The sequence below is a fragment of the Papio anubis genome, chromosome 5 (genome assembly GCF_008728515.1).
Source record: "Papio anubis isolate 15944 chromosome 5, Panubis1.0, whole genome shotgun sequence".
NCBI classification, from domain to species: Eukaryota; Metazoa; Chordata; class Mammalia; order Primates; family Cercopithecidae; genus Papio; species Papio anubis.
Window position 1 is genome coordinate 68,538,217 of NC_044980.1, and position 14,039 is coordinate 68,552,255.

At 38.3% G+C, this 14,039-nt stretch overlaps 2 protein-coding genes across 9 annotated transcripts in view; one reads left to right on the top strand and one right to left on the bottom strand.

Annotated features, from left to right (window-relative positions):
• The window catches only part of CERT1 (ceramide transporter 1), a 149,027-nt gene extending 146,635 nt beyond the window's left edge, over positions 1–2,392 (bottom strand). The window contains exons 1-2 of one of the 3 annotated variants that reach the window (XM_003899825.5): positions 2,287–2,392; positions 1,634–2,033 (exon numbers count right to left, since the gene is read on the bottom strand). In XM_003899825.5, coding sequence (XP_003899874.1) covers positions 1,634–2,033; positions 2,287–2,372 — 486 coding nt within the window. In that variant the 5' untranslated portion in view covers positions 2,373–2,392. Of the gene's footprint in view, positions 1–1,633; positions 2,158–2,286 lie in introns of those variants that run through there. The other 2 variants (XM_017959650.1, XM_009208629.3) reach the window with 2 other exon arrangements.
• Positions 2,284–14,039, top strand: part of POLK (DNA polymerase kappa) — an 89,077-nt gene continuing 77,321 nt past the window's right edge. The window contains exons 1-2 of one of the 6 annotated variants that reach the window (XM_017959649.3): positions 2,361–2,442; positions 10,351–10,465. The gene's annotated coding sequence lies outside the window, so the exon portion shown is untranslated. The other 5 variants (XM_031666239.1, XM_003899826.5, XM_021939465.2 and 2 more) reach the window with 5 other exon arrangements.

Below are 14,039 nucleotides of genomic sequence, written 5' to 3' on the forward strand. Positions count from 1 at the left end.
CTTCTACAGAGGTGATCAAATGCATTTGTATGCATTTAAATATCGAGATTGGTCTTCCATTTTTTGATCTATAGTATACCTACTCCACATAAAGTAAAACTCAGAGCACTGGTGACTTTTTCCCCCAGTCACTCCATTCCCCCAACCCCCAAAAAAGTAATTATCAGTAGGTCAAAATTACAATTTGTTTTGTAAAATACTCAACACATCACAATACTAATATGGCAGTCAGCTTCCCATCTTATGAGCAGTGATGAAACTATCAAAATCACTGAGAAGCAAGTAACCCACTTCCTATTATCAACTGAAAATGTGTACCTACTACACAATGTGTTCAATAGAGATTCCTAAATTACAGGATACATTTAATGTAAAGAAATCCTGAGGAGCTTCTCGTTACTGAAAACCTTGCATTGAAATTTCAAGAATGATCACAGCATCAATATACAACTAATTTTTCGGCTATACAAATAAAAGTCAACACTTGCAATCCTTAGTTCTGACTACTCATGCCTTTTCTGGTTCCCTTCTCATCAGCTTTCTACAGACATTATAAAAGCATTATATTAAACAATTCCACAAATAATGTCCAAGTGATGTGCCAAAGTATGAATACTGGAAACAGGGTGATTTCTTAATAGCCAGTAGCTGCACATGACATAGTATCTTATGACCAGCTTGTTGAGGGACTGGCCCAGCTCCCCCTCTCCAAGTTAACTGCTAGCTCCAGCCATTTCTAAAAAAGTTTAACAGGAAGGGGGAGAGAAGTCCAAAAGGCTATGTGAATCTTCTTATAGCAAAAACTTAAAAAAAAAAAAAAAAATCCCAACCATGTAATATCAAGAGATCACCCATCTGCAGTTCTATAATGGCTGCTTTCCTAAAATTCTGATACATGGATTTAAAAAAATACATAAAAGGTAAAACATCTTTTCCTTACCCTGGACCCCTTACCGCAAAAAGAGTTTATTATTAAATAATGTTCTTCTTCCTGGACTAAAGATCAGTCTCCTTTCTCACATGTTTCAAGATACTATGAATATTTCCTGTACCCATCACGTGCCGATTCAATATCTCTATTCTGAACTAAGGTACAGGGTGAGGGAGAAAGTCCTCCACATTAATCTGTCTCACTACATCTAACCTGGCGAGTTCAACACCTCAAATTTCAACACCAAGCCGAGTCGCTCCGGCTTCTGTCGAAACAGTTGCGTCCGCAGTGCCCCCCAATCTACTCGGCTTGGCATCCTCAGACAGACCAACCTCTTTTAAGAGGTCCGACTTGAACCGCTCCCGTGCCCAGTCGTTCGGACACCGCTGAAGCCCAACCCGGATTCCTTACACCCGGGACAGCTGCCGCCCTAGGTCCCAAGGCACGGCACGCATCTGGTCTCCCAAACTGGATCCCGGGTTGATACACCCTTTCCCTGGTCCTCGGCTGCCCCCGACGAGCCCTCGGGCAGCAAGGGCAGGCCCCCTATATCCCCGCCTCATCCCTAGTCGCCGCAGCAGTACTCAGCCTCGCACCCCGGCACGTTCCGCGCCTCCCGCCAGCCCCACCCCACCGCCTCAGCAGATTGCCTCGCGGCAGGTGAGTCTGGCCAGGGGTCCCCTGGCACCACCGGTTGCTCACCTTACTGAGGACCCCGCAGCGCTCCACAGGCGGCCCAGATTCCGTCTCTGGATCCTCCTCCGAGCCCGACGAGTTCCAGCTCTGATTATCCGACATGGAGGCGCGACAGCCGAGCAGGAGACCGGCCCCCGCTCCCTCAACTGCGCCGGAGGAGGCGCCCAGTCCTCGGGGTGAAGGGTCGGGGGATGGCGAAGCGAAGAGTGCCAGCTCCGCTGTGGGGGGGAGCAGGAGGAGGGACGAAGTCCGCTCGCCGCGCCGCCGCCGCGCCTGACACCGAGCGGAGCGGGGAAGGAGGACGAGCGGTGAAGGAAGCCTACCCTTCCAGCCGTCAGCCGCCGCCGCCGCCGCCGTCGCCGGGACCCCTGCGTTGCGCCCGGTGCTGCCACCCGAACTTAGCCCCCTCGATGCCAATTTCAAATAGCGAAGGAAAAGGGAGAAGAAGGGAAGAGAAAATCCGGCCGCTGAGACCCGAGTCCACTCACACCTCCGCTACCGCCGCCATCTTGCTGCCTGGCCCACTATTTACCCTCCCCTCCCCTGTCCTTTCCCCTCCCCTTCGTCCTCCCATTCTCCCCTCCTACTCCCCGCCCCGTCCCCCTCCCGGCGTCTGACGCGACACGTCAAGCGTGCGGGATCCTCCTCCCGCACCCTACCTCCGGCTCTCCCGGATGACGAGGGGTAGAAAAGTAGGAGGAGCGCAGTAAGGAGAGGGCGGGATAGGGATGCCGCTGTGCTGCATTCTGGGAAGGGCGTTGGTTCGTCGCTCGCCCAGCCTCCTGGGAGTTGTAGTCGCGATCCTGAGGTAACGGGTGAGTATCCCGCGCGGGGATCGCTTGTCGCCTTGGGGACTTGTCAGTCGGTGGGTGGGCTTCGTTTGACAGTTGCGTGACCTGCCTCTTGGCCTCGCTTCTATCCTTGCCTTGTGTGTTTATGACGAACCCTCCGGGCTTGCGGGCCAGGACGTGAGAGAGCTTTCTGCTGAAGATGACGGGCCTGCGTTGCAGGGCTGCTTGTCGAAAGCCCGGGAGCGCGTAGCCGCTTCCGCCTCAACCACGGGATGGGGTTTTGTGAGCTCCTAGTGCCAAGGGGGTTTTCTTTCCACCAGACCACCGCTGTAAATCTCGAGGGTCTTACCCATTAGAAGTTAGAATTCACATTTGACGTTTAAAGGAAGAATTTCCTTAGTACCTTCTGACAAGCACGCACTTCGCATTTTTAGATTTCTAGAATTTTCTTTGTGGAAAGTAATTTTGAGGTTGTCAGAGAATAAATAACGTTAGAAAGGTTTTTAAAGTAAAACAAGAATGTCAGATGATAGCCTGGGATTTTCTCTTAGTTGTAAATGAATATCTTACTGAGAACCACGTTAACCATGCCTGCCCCTCAAAGATAGGAAAGTTTGGATATATAGAAACTTTCTCATATTAGAAATACCGAAGTGCAATGGTTTTGTGTACAGGGGATTAGGCAATAGGTGGCTATTTTTAAGACTAGGGTTGAATTAGCAGAAAGACCAAAAGAAGATCTAACAGCTCTTGTCAGTTGTCAAGGATAACTTTGATGGTGAGACCTTTGACTTTGTAGCTTCAGTAATTTCCTCTCGTTAGCTATTTTAATATAGTCGAGTTCCTGATAATTGCCAAGAGTAAAATTTGTTATTAAGCCTTAGAAAGAATACCTTTTTTACTACAAGGATGGGACGAAAGGAGCGAAATTTCGAGTCTAAGGGAAAACGCTAGCCGAGTGCGGTGGCTCACGCCTGTAATCCCAGCACTTTGGGAGGCCGAGTTGGGCAGATCACCTGAGGCCGGGAGTTTGAGACCACCCCGTCTCTACTAAAAATACAAAAATTAGCCGAGCAGGGTGGCGGGTGCCTGTAATTCCAGCTCTTTACATCCTGGTTTCAAATCTAGGCTTGATGACCTTTTCCCATATCCCAGTCTCCTATTTTTTGCTTCCTCAATGGGGGATTAATTACGATTCTAAATGGTTGGTAGCATGAAGCTAGGTTATCTCTATCGTGGCAGTGGATATTTAAGTAGGCATTGCCGATATGTATCTTGCTTTCTTTTACTTTCTTCTTTTTCTGACCATCCACACTCCATTTATATTGATGAATTCTTTTACTAATGTCAATTATTACTGTATTATGCTCATACTGCCATGTCTTATTCTGCAGCTTTGATCCTTAAGGTGACTTAGCATATCTGTCTAAGACTCCTTTATCTGTTGATTTTTACCATTTAAGTTTCCAAAGACAGCTGTATTTTTGGAAAAGTGGGAGGGAAGAGGTAGATGGGGGTACTCATTGATACCTTAATGCACTTCACAGCTACTTGAGAATATGTCAGATCCCACAAAAAGTTCTAACATTCGAGAATAAGACAGTGATTTCAGAAATGGAATTTCAAAGGGTGTGTAGGCCACCCTTTTTATTCTGTTTCCTGTTATACAAATGAGAGCCAGGCTAGGAATGTTTCAAGGAGAAATATTCTTACTATTCAATGAAATTGAAAATATATTCCATTATCTTTTACTCATATCTGTTTGGTTTATGGGATAAAAACTTGTTAGGGTAGTTGGTATTTCATAGGCTTCACTATAACATTGAAAAACCTTTTAGTCTAAAAATCACACAGTGCAGTACACTGATGAACAGTATTAGTGCCCACTCTTGGCATGTACACATGTTCTTTCTTTCGTTTTTATTTTGCTTAGCTTTTGAATTGCTTTTCCTGTTAGATTGAGAAATTATTTTATTAATATTTTAAAGGCATACTATATAAAGCAGTGTGGTGGTATCTTATGTATCAGTAGAATCCTCATGATAGTTATTTTGTAAACGTGTTTTGCTTCCTGTTTTTTTCTAACCCTTTTATTGTTTCACTTCTATAATTTCAAATCCTTTTCTTCTTAGTCAAATAAGTTGAAAAAATATTTCTATAGAGCATACATGTTGCTATGGTGATAGCTTATGAAAATATAGTTTATCCCTGTTTAAGATCTTTATTAAGATCTTGCTATATGATCATCTGAGATACTATAAAAGTAAAATATAAACCACTTCTGTAGAGTCATTGTTTTCTAGCATTTTACTGTCTAGGTATTCTGACAATAATTATGTGTAGAAAGTGAATAAAGATTTTAAATTGCCTGTGACGTAGGAGGTTTTCAGTAAATAATAACTGATGAATGAAATAAGTTTAGCCTGGTTGATAATTGAAGGGAAGTTGTAGGAACTGCCATTAACAGGGCCCAAGAAAAAAATCACTAACGTGATTAAAATCAGTCAGAGACCAAAGAATCAAATAACATCATAGCTTTTTGTAAGTAGCAAGTGTCATTTGCTAAAGGCCTACAAAATGTCAAACATTATTTTAGGTTCATTTGATTTATTCACTCTTCACAAAAATCCTGCAAGGTAGACATTATTCTTATTTTACACATGAGGAAATTAACATTCAAAGAAGTTAAGTAAATTGCCCAGATCATCGCTAGTGAATAGTCTAGTCCAGACTTTGGACCTTAGACGCTTGTAATACATAACTTTTAATACGTATAGAATTGATTTTAGATTGTCACTCAGGCATAATGGTATATACCTGTAGTCCTAGCTGCTCGGGGTGCTGAGGCATCAGGCTAGCTTGACCCCAGACGTTTGAGGCTATAGTGAGCTGTGATCGTGCTAGTGTACTCCAGTATAGGTGACAAAGTGAGACCCTGTCTCAAAAAAAAAAAAAAAATTTCCAAAACACTATTATCCCAAATTATTTTAAATGATTAAACGTTTGAGAATCTGTCAGAGCCAGATAGATTACATTCTAGGTGTGTTACATAGTTTTTCTTTAGTTTAACGGTTTTCTTAAAAGAAAATTCACCCACATACATTTTTAAGGTACAATAACATAACAGCCAGTTTACAATTCTTTTCTTGCTAGTGTGTACTAGCAAGTATATGTTCCAATTACCCATAAATAATTTAAATGATCTCTGGAGCCTCTTGCAACTATCACCTTGTCTTGTGTTGCTGCTAAAAGGAATAACGTGTTGATTTTAACATTTAGTATTATCAAGAAAAATAGTCATTGTCATTTACTATCATTTTTTATATTTTTGGTCATTTTATGAATAGTCCTGAGAAGCAGCAATAAAGGGATAGCGGAAAAACAACTTTATTAGAAATTATAATAAAAATAAAAATATAGCAAACTCAAATTTTTATTCCATATATTCTTGAAATAGGGAGGCCTCAAGCAGTCCTCCTGCCTTGGCCTCCCAAAGTGTTGAGATTTGACGTGAGCCAACATGCCAGGCCCGATATTCTTTTCTCTTTGGCTAAATTCCATTGTGTATATAGACCACATTTTCTTTATCCATTCATCCATTGATGGTTGATTCCATAATTTAGCTATTGTGACTACTGCTGTAATAAACATCTGAGGTCAGATAGCTCTTCAATATATTGATTTCCCTTTTGGATATATATCTAGTAGTAGAATTGCTAGATCATATAGTAGTTCTATTTTAAGTTTTCTGAGGAACCTCCATACTGTATTCCATAGTGACTGTACTAATTTACATTCCCACCAACAGTGTAGCAGGGTTCCCCTTTCTCCACATCCTTGCCACCATCCATTATTCCCTATCTTTTTAATAAAAGCCATTTTAGGCTGCCCATGGTGACTCATGCCTGTAATCCTAGCATTCTGGGTGGCTGAGGTGGGAGGATCACTTGAGCTGCTCAGGAGTTCAAAACTAGCCTAGGCAACATAGTGAGACCTCGTCTCTATTATAATAATACTTTAAAAAAATTTTTAAGCCATTTTGACTGGGGTAAGATGATACCTCATTGTGGTTTTGAATTGCATTTCTATGATGATTAGTGATGTTGAACATTTTTTAAATTTAACTCTTGGCCATTAGTATGCCTTCTTTTGAGAAATGTCTATTTTGCCCATTTTTAAATCGAATTATTTTTCTTTTATTGAGTTGTTTGAGCTCCTTATGTATTCTGGTTATTAATCCCTTGTCAGATGGATAGTTTGCAAACATTTTCTCCTGTTCTGTGGGCTGTCCCTTCACTTTCTTGATGATTCACTCTGCCGTGAAGAAGCTTTTTAGCTTGATATAATCTAATTTGTCTACATTTGCTTTGGTTGTCAGTGTTTTTGCGGTCTTACACAGAGAAGTCTTTGGCCAGGCCAGGAGTTGTGCCTCATGCCTATAATCCCAGCCCTTTGGGAGGCTGAGGCACAGGATTGCTTGACCCCAGGAGTTTGAGACCAGCCTGGACAACACAGGGAGACCCTACTTTCGCAAAAAGAGTTTTAAAAGTTTAAAAATTAAAAATAAAATTAAATAAAAAATTTTAAAAATTAAAAGTTTAAAAAGTTTAAAAATAAATAAAGTTAAATGAATAAATAAAATTAGCTGGATGTGGTAGCACACACCTGTGGTCCCAGCTACTCAGGAGGCTGAGGTGGGAGGATCGCTTGAGCCCAGAAGGTCAAGGCTGTAGAAAGCTGTGATTGCACCACTGCATTCAAAGCCAGGTGACAGAGACCCTGTCTCCAAAAAAAAAAAAAAAAAAAAAAAAAACGAAAAAACAAAAAAACAGCATTTGGCCAGACCTATGTACTGGAGTATTTCCCAAATATGTTTTTCTAGTAGTTTCATAGTTTCAGATCTTAGATTTAGGTTTCTAATCCATTTTGATTTGATTTTTGTATCAAAAATCAAAAAGAGATGAGGAAGAAATATCTGAGAGATAGTCTTATTCTTCTGCATCTGGTTATCCAGTTTTCCCAGCACCATTTATTGAAGAGACTATTTTTTTACCATGATATGTTCTTGATTGCTTTGTCAAAAATTATTGGTTGTAAATGTGTGGATTTATATCTGGGTTCTCTATTCTGTTCCATTTGTCCATGTGTCTATTTTCTTGCCAGTATTATGGTCATTTGGTTACTATAGCTTTGTAGTATATTTCGAAGTCAGATAGTGTAATGCCCCCAGCTATGTTCTTTTCCCTTAGGACTGCTTTGGCTATTCAGAGTCTTTTGTGGTTTTATATACATTTTAGGATTCTTTTTCTATTTCTGTGAAGAATGTCACTGGTATTTTGATAGAGATTGCATTGAATCTGAAAATTGTTTTGGGTAGTATTGTCATTTTAACAATATTCTTCCAATTCCACAAGCTTGGAATATCTTTCCTTTTATTTGTGTCTTCAATTTTCTTCATCAGTGTTTTGTAGTTTTCTTTTATAGATTTTTCACTTAAGGTAATTCCTAGGTATTTTATATTATTTGTAACTATTATAAATGATATACTTTAGCAGCAAACAATATGAAAAAGAAATCAAGAAAGCAATCTAAATAAAAAATGTCTGTACTGACTTTTGTATGTTAATTTTGTATCCTGAAACTTTACTGAATTTGTTTATCAGTTCTTAACAACTTTTTGGTGGAGTCTTTAGGGGTTTTGTAAATATAAGATTATGTTGCCTACCAACAAAAATAACTTGAGTCCTTCCTTTGCAATTTAGATGCCCTTTATTTCTTTCTCTTGTCTGATTGCTGTGACCAAGGCTTTCAGTATTATGTTAGGTAACAGTGGTGAAGGTGGGCATCCTTGTCTTGTTCCAGATCTTAGAGGAAAGGCTTTCAATATTTCCCCATTCAGGATGATGCTAGCTGTGGTTTTATCATATGTGCCCTTTATTATCTGGGATTATATTCCTGCTATTCCAGTTGGCTGAGGGTTTTTATCATAAAGAGATGATGAATTTGTCCAATACTTTTTCAGTGTCTATGAAAATGGTCGTATGTTTTTTGTTCTTGATTCTGTTAATGTGATGTATCATGTTTATTGATTTGAATATGTTGAACTGTCCTTGCATCCCTTGGATGAATCCCACTTGATCATGGTGAAGGATCTTATTAATGTGATTAGCTAGTATTTTGTTGAGAATTTTTGCATGTATGTTCATCAGTAATACTGGCCTATAGTTTTCTTTTTTTGTTGTGTCCTTATTTGGTTTTGATATCAGGGTAATGCTGGCCTTGTAGAATTAGTTTGGAAGTATTCCCTCTTTGATTTTTTTTATTTTTATTTTTATTTTTGCGGGGTGGAGAGTTTGAGTAGAAGTGATATTAGTTTTTCTCGAAATGTTGGGTAGAATTCAGCAGTGAAGCCATCAGGTTCCAGGCTTTTCTTTGATGAAAGACTTTTTATTGCAGCTTCCATCTTGTTACTTACTGGTCTGTTCAGGTTTTCAGTTTATTCCTGTTTCAATCTTGGTAGGTTGTAAGTGTCCAGGAATTTATCCATTTCTTCTAGCTATTCCAATTTGTTGGCATATAGTTGCTCATAACAGTATATAAAGATTCTTTGTATATCTGTGGTCTCAGTTGTTATGTCTACTTTTTCATTTCTGTTTTTATTTATTTGAATTTTCTTTCTTTTCTTTGTCTAAAGTTTTGTCAATTTCATCTATCTTTTGAAAAAAACTTTTGTTAATCTATATTTTTTAGTCTCAATTTTATTTACTGCTGTTCTTACCTTTATTATTTATTTTTTTCTACTAATTTTGATTTTGGATTGTTCTTGCTTTTCTAGTTTTTGAGATGCATTGTTAGGTTATTTATTTGAAATTTTTCTCCTTTTTTGATGTAGACATTTATTATTGTAAACTTCTCTCTTAATACTGCTACTTTTGCTGTATCCCATAGATTTTGGTATTTTGTATTTCCACTGTCATTTGATTCAGAATATTTTTAAATTCCCTTCTTAAATAGAGACAGGGTCTCACTTTGTCACCTAGGTTGGAGTGCAGTGGTGTGATCATGACGCACTGCATCTTCAATCTCCTTGGCTCAGGGGATGCTCCTGCCTCAGCCTCCTGAGTAGCTAAGACGTTAGGCACACACCACCAAGCCCAGCCAACCCAGGTATTGTTATGCTTCCCAGGCTGGTACTCAAACACTTGGCTTCAAACAAGGTCCTTCCGCCTTGACCTCTCAAAGTGCTGGGATTATAGGCATGAGCCACCTTGCCCTGCCAGGAACAAGTCATTTGATTTGAACTTGCTCAAAATTAAATCAAACAATTAATTAATTAATTTTTTGTATTGTTTCCGAGGTTCCTCTTGTTAATGATTTCAAGTTTTTTTCCATTGTGGTTACAAAAGATATGTGATATGATTTCTACTTTATTGACTTTGTTGAGACTTGTTTTGTGGCCTAAGATGTGGTCTGTTCTGGAGAATGTTCCATATGCTGATGAAAAGGTTGTCTGTTCTGCAGCAGTTGGGTGAGATTTTTTATGTCAATTAGGCCTATTTGGTCTAGTTTAACTCCCCTGTTTCTTTGTTGATTCTTTGTCTGTATGATTTGTCCTTTCCTGAGAGTAGGGTGTTGAAGTCTCCCTACTATTATTATATTGTACTCTCTCTCTCCCTTTGTGTCTCTCAATATTTGCTTTATAGACTTGAGAATTCTGGTATTGGGTGCTTAGATATTATTAATTGTTATATCCTTTTACTGAATTGACCTGTTTATCATAATATAGTGACCTTCTTGGTCACTTTTTGGAGTCTTTGACTTATAGTCATATTTTATTTGATGTGTTAACTACTCCTGCTCTTTTCTGGTTTCCCCTTGCGTGGAATATCTTTTTCCATTCCTTCACTTATAGTGTTATATGTGTCTTTGTAGGTGAAGTGGATTTCTTGTGGGCATTGTATGATTTGGTCTTTCTTCTTTATCCAGTCAGCTACTCTGTGTCTTCTAATTGGAGACTTGAGTTCATTTACATTCAGTGTTAATATTGGTAAGTAAGAACTTATTATTGCCATTTTGTTGCTTGTTTTCTGGTTCTTTTGTACTTCTCTCTTTTCCTTTCTGTGTTCTTTTGTGGTTAAGTGATTTTCTCTGATAGTATGTTTTAATTAATTGCTGTTTATTTTTAGTGTATCTATTACAGGTTTTTGCACTGTGGTTACCATGAGGTTTATTAAAAAGTTTTAGAGTTATGACAAGTTATTTTAAGACAATGAAAACTTACCTTAGATAACGAAGAAAAAAATAGAAACTAACAAAGAAAGAAACTTAAAAACTTCTACACTTTAGCTCCATTGCCCCTAAATTTTGACTTTTTATTGTCTCAACTTGCCTATTTTTATATTGCCTATCTCTTAACAGGTTGCTGTAGCTACTATTGTTTTTAACAAGTTTGTCTTTTAGACTTCATACTAAAATTATGAGAGGACCAACAACAATTATAGTATTAGAATATCCTGGGTTTGTCTGTGTACTTACTTTTACCAGTGCATTTATTTTATTTTTGTTTTCAGAGACAGAGTCTTGCCTCTTCACCCAGGCTGGAGTGCAGTGACGTAATCATAGCTCACTGTAGTCTTGAACTCCTGGCTCAAATGATTCTCCCAACTTAGCCTCCTAAGTATCTGGGACGATAGGCATTTGCCACCATGCTCAGGTAATTAGAAAAAAGAAATTTTTTTAGAGATAAGGTCTTATGATGTTGCCCAGGATAGTCTTAAACTCCTAGCCTCAGTCAGTTCTCTGTTGACTCAGCTTTCCAAGTAGCTCGTATTACAGGCATGAACCACAGTGCCTGTAATAGACTAGCAGTGGGTTTTATACCTTTAAATGTTTTCTTTTTGCACATTTTTTTTTCTCTGAGATTGAAGAGCTCCCTTTCGTATTTCTTGTAAAATGAGTCTGGTGATGGTGAATTTTCTCAGTGCTTGTTTGTCTAGGAAAGTCTATCTTTCTTTTTTTGTAGTTGAAGGATAGATTTGCTGAATATAATATTCTTGAATGGCAGTTTTTTCTTTCAGCACTTTGAAAATGTCATCCGCACTCCCTCCTAGCTTATTTGGTTCCCATTGAGGAGTCTGTTGCCAAACAAATTGAAGCTCCTTTATATGTTACTTGCTTCTTTTAACTTGCTACTGTTAAGTTCCTCTCTTTGTCCTTGACATTTGAGAGTTTGATTATTACATGCCTTGGGGTAGTTTTATTTAGGTCAAATCTGTTTGGTGTTCTCTGGCCTGAATATTGATAATTTTTCTTAGATTTTGGGAGGCTTTATTTTTTTGAATAAACTTTCTACTCCTGCTCTTGCTTAGCTCCTTGAATACCAGTAATTCTTAGATTTGCTCTTTTGAGGTGATTTTCTGTATCTTCTAGGCAATCTTCATTCCTTTTTATTATTTTTCCTCATCTATGTGTTTTAAAATAGCCTGTCTTCTAGCTCACTGATTGTTTTTTCTGATTGATCCACTATGTTGTTGAGAGCCTCTAATGATTTTTTTAGTTCAGCAAACATATTTCTCAGTTCCACCAAGATTTGTTTGATTTTTTATTGTTTCAAACTCTGATAATTTTCTCTGATACATTTCTAAATTTATTTTTTGTGTTATTTTGGATGTCACCGAGTTTCCATAAAATCACTATTTTGTATTCGTGGTCCAAGAGTTCACAAATCACTGTCTCATTAGGGTTAGTCACTGGTTCCTTGCTTTGTCCATTTGAGGAGATCATGGTTTGCTGTTGTTTCTTTTGGACGTAAATCTATGTCTTTGCACTGAAACATTATTTGCTTATTTTAGACTTCTCTGACTAGTTTGGTTTTTATTGGACATGTTTGCTTAGAGATTCTTTGTAACTTACCTGTTGAATTTCTTTCTTTTTCTTTTTTTTCTGCTATGTCACTCTGCCTCTTTTTTGGCACTAGATGGAGCCTTGATTCCAGGTTTGCCTCTAGCCTAGTAAAGGATCAGATTGCTGCCTGTTAGGATTTGAGGAGGTCCCGAAGGTGATATCTCAGCAGTGTAGAAAGGCTGGCTAGGGGTTTGTACCCAGGGGACCTGTGAAACGTACCTCCTGCCTAGTGGTCCTGCCGAACAAGTACTCTGATTTGGTGTCTCCTTTGACTAAGTTAAAGAGCAGAGTTTCCAAGACTGGGAGTGGTAGTCCTCCCTTCCTCCTCTGTCTCTGAGTGTCCTCAGGGCTATTTTTCCCTTTGCATACTTATGATGCTTCCCATGGGTTGAGTCAGCGACCCCGTGGGCCACCAGGACCCCAAGATGGTGAGGGAAACTGGTTGTCTACTTCAGTCTCACTTTTTCCAGTTTAGACACTGTGAGTCAGGGAAATTTTCCACATACTTGGTGTCAGGCAGGTTGTGGGGAGGGGTGTCATAGATACTGAATTCTGATTCTTTTTCTGGCTGCTTGGAGTTTTTTTCACTTTTTTGTGTCCCTTGGAACCATTTGATCTACAAATTTGAGTTATGGGATATTGCTAGCAATAATCTCAGCACCATATATTTGTTTTTGGTTTTCGCTAGTGAGGGAATGAAGCCAGCTTACTTCTACTTACCATTTGGAACCCAAAACTGGTTTCAGAACTCTTAATGGTGTTAATAAAAGCCACTGAAAAGAAGACTGCAAAAATGAGGTTTCTATGCTTTTCTGCTTTCAAAGATGTTATACTGTGGAAAACAATATGAGAGCTGAAATATGATATAAAAATGATTTCCTATTGGATCATCTTCTTAGGTGATTCCATTTTATTTTTTAATTATTTTATTTTTAGCATATCTCCCAAGAAATAATTCATGAGTAATGGTTAAATAAACCCTAGGATGATGAAATACTAAAATACAGAGCATAGGAAAAACAGGATCCCTAAGATTCTGTTATGCATTTTAAATTAATAAAGAGGATGAATACATTCAGATAGTAATTGTAGGATAGAATCAGTTTTATTCTTTAAAAAAAAAAGAATCCTTTTTTCTTTGGAAAACTTCTAAGAAAATAAGATATGAAATATTAATGTTTACAAATAAAGTTGCTCAAAGAAGAAACTCAGAAATAAAAGACCCTGGTGGTATATAAGGGCTAGTGTAACTACATTCTTCAATTTTATTTTACAACCAAACCTGAGTTGGTTTATATTTCCTTCCCCATCTCAGGGTTAGCTGTTGTAATTCATTACAAAATAAGAATAATTTGCCTAAATAAGATACTCTTTATCTTAAAGGTCAAAGCACATCATAATATACTGCTAGTTGATTTATCTTTGTCCAATCTAGTAAAATTTTTTGCATTACAAAATAGAAAATATTATATATGAGTGTATTTATTAAATACTTATCCATTGGGATATCTAAATGTCATTTTAGTTAGAAATACCTAAAATATTAAAATCATTTTTCAGGTTTCCATATAAAAAAGGTATGTCTGTCATGTAGATCACACCATAGAAATCAGTTCGTAGTAGAACCATACTGTGTAAATTGCAATCTAAGAGAATTACCAAGGACCAAAGTAAAGTCAAGGGGATCAATGACTAATATGCAGTAATATTTACCGTAG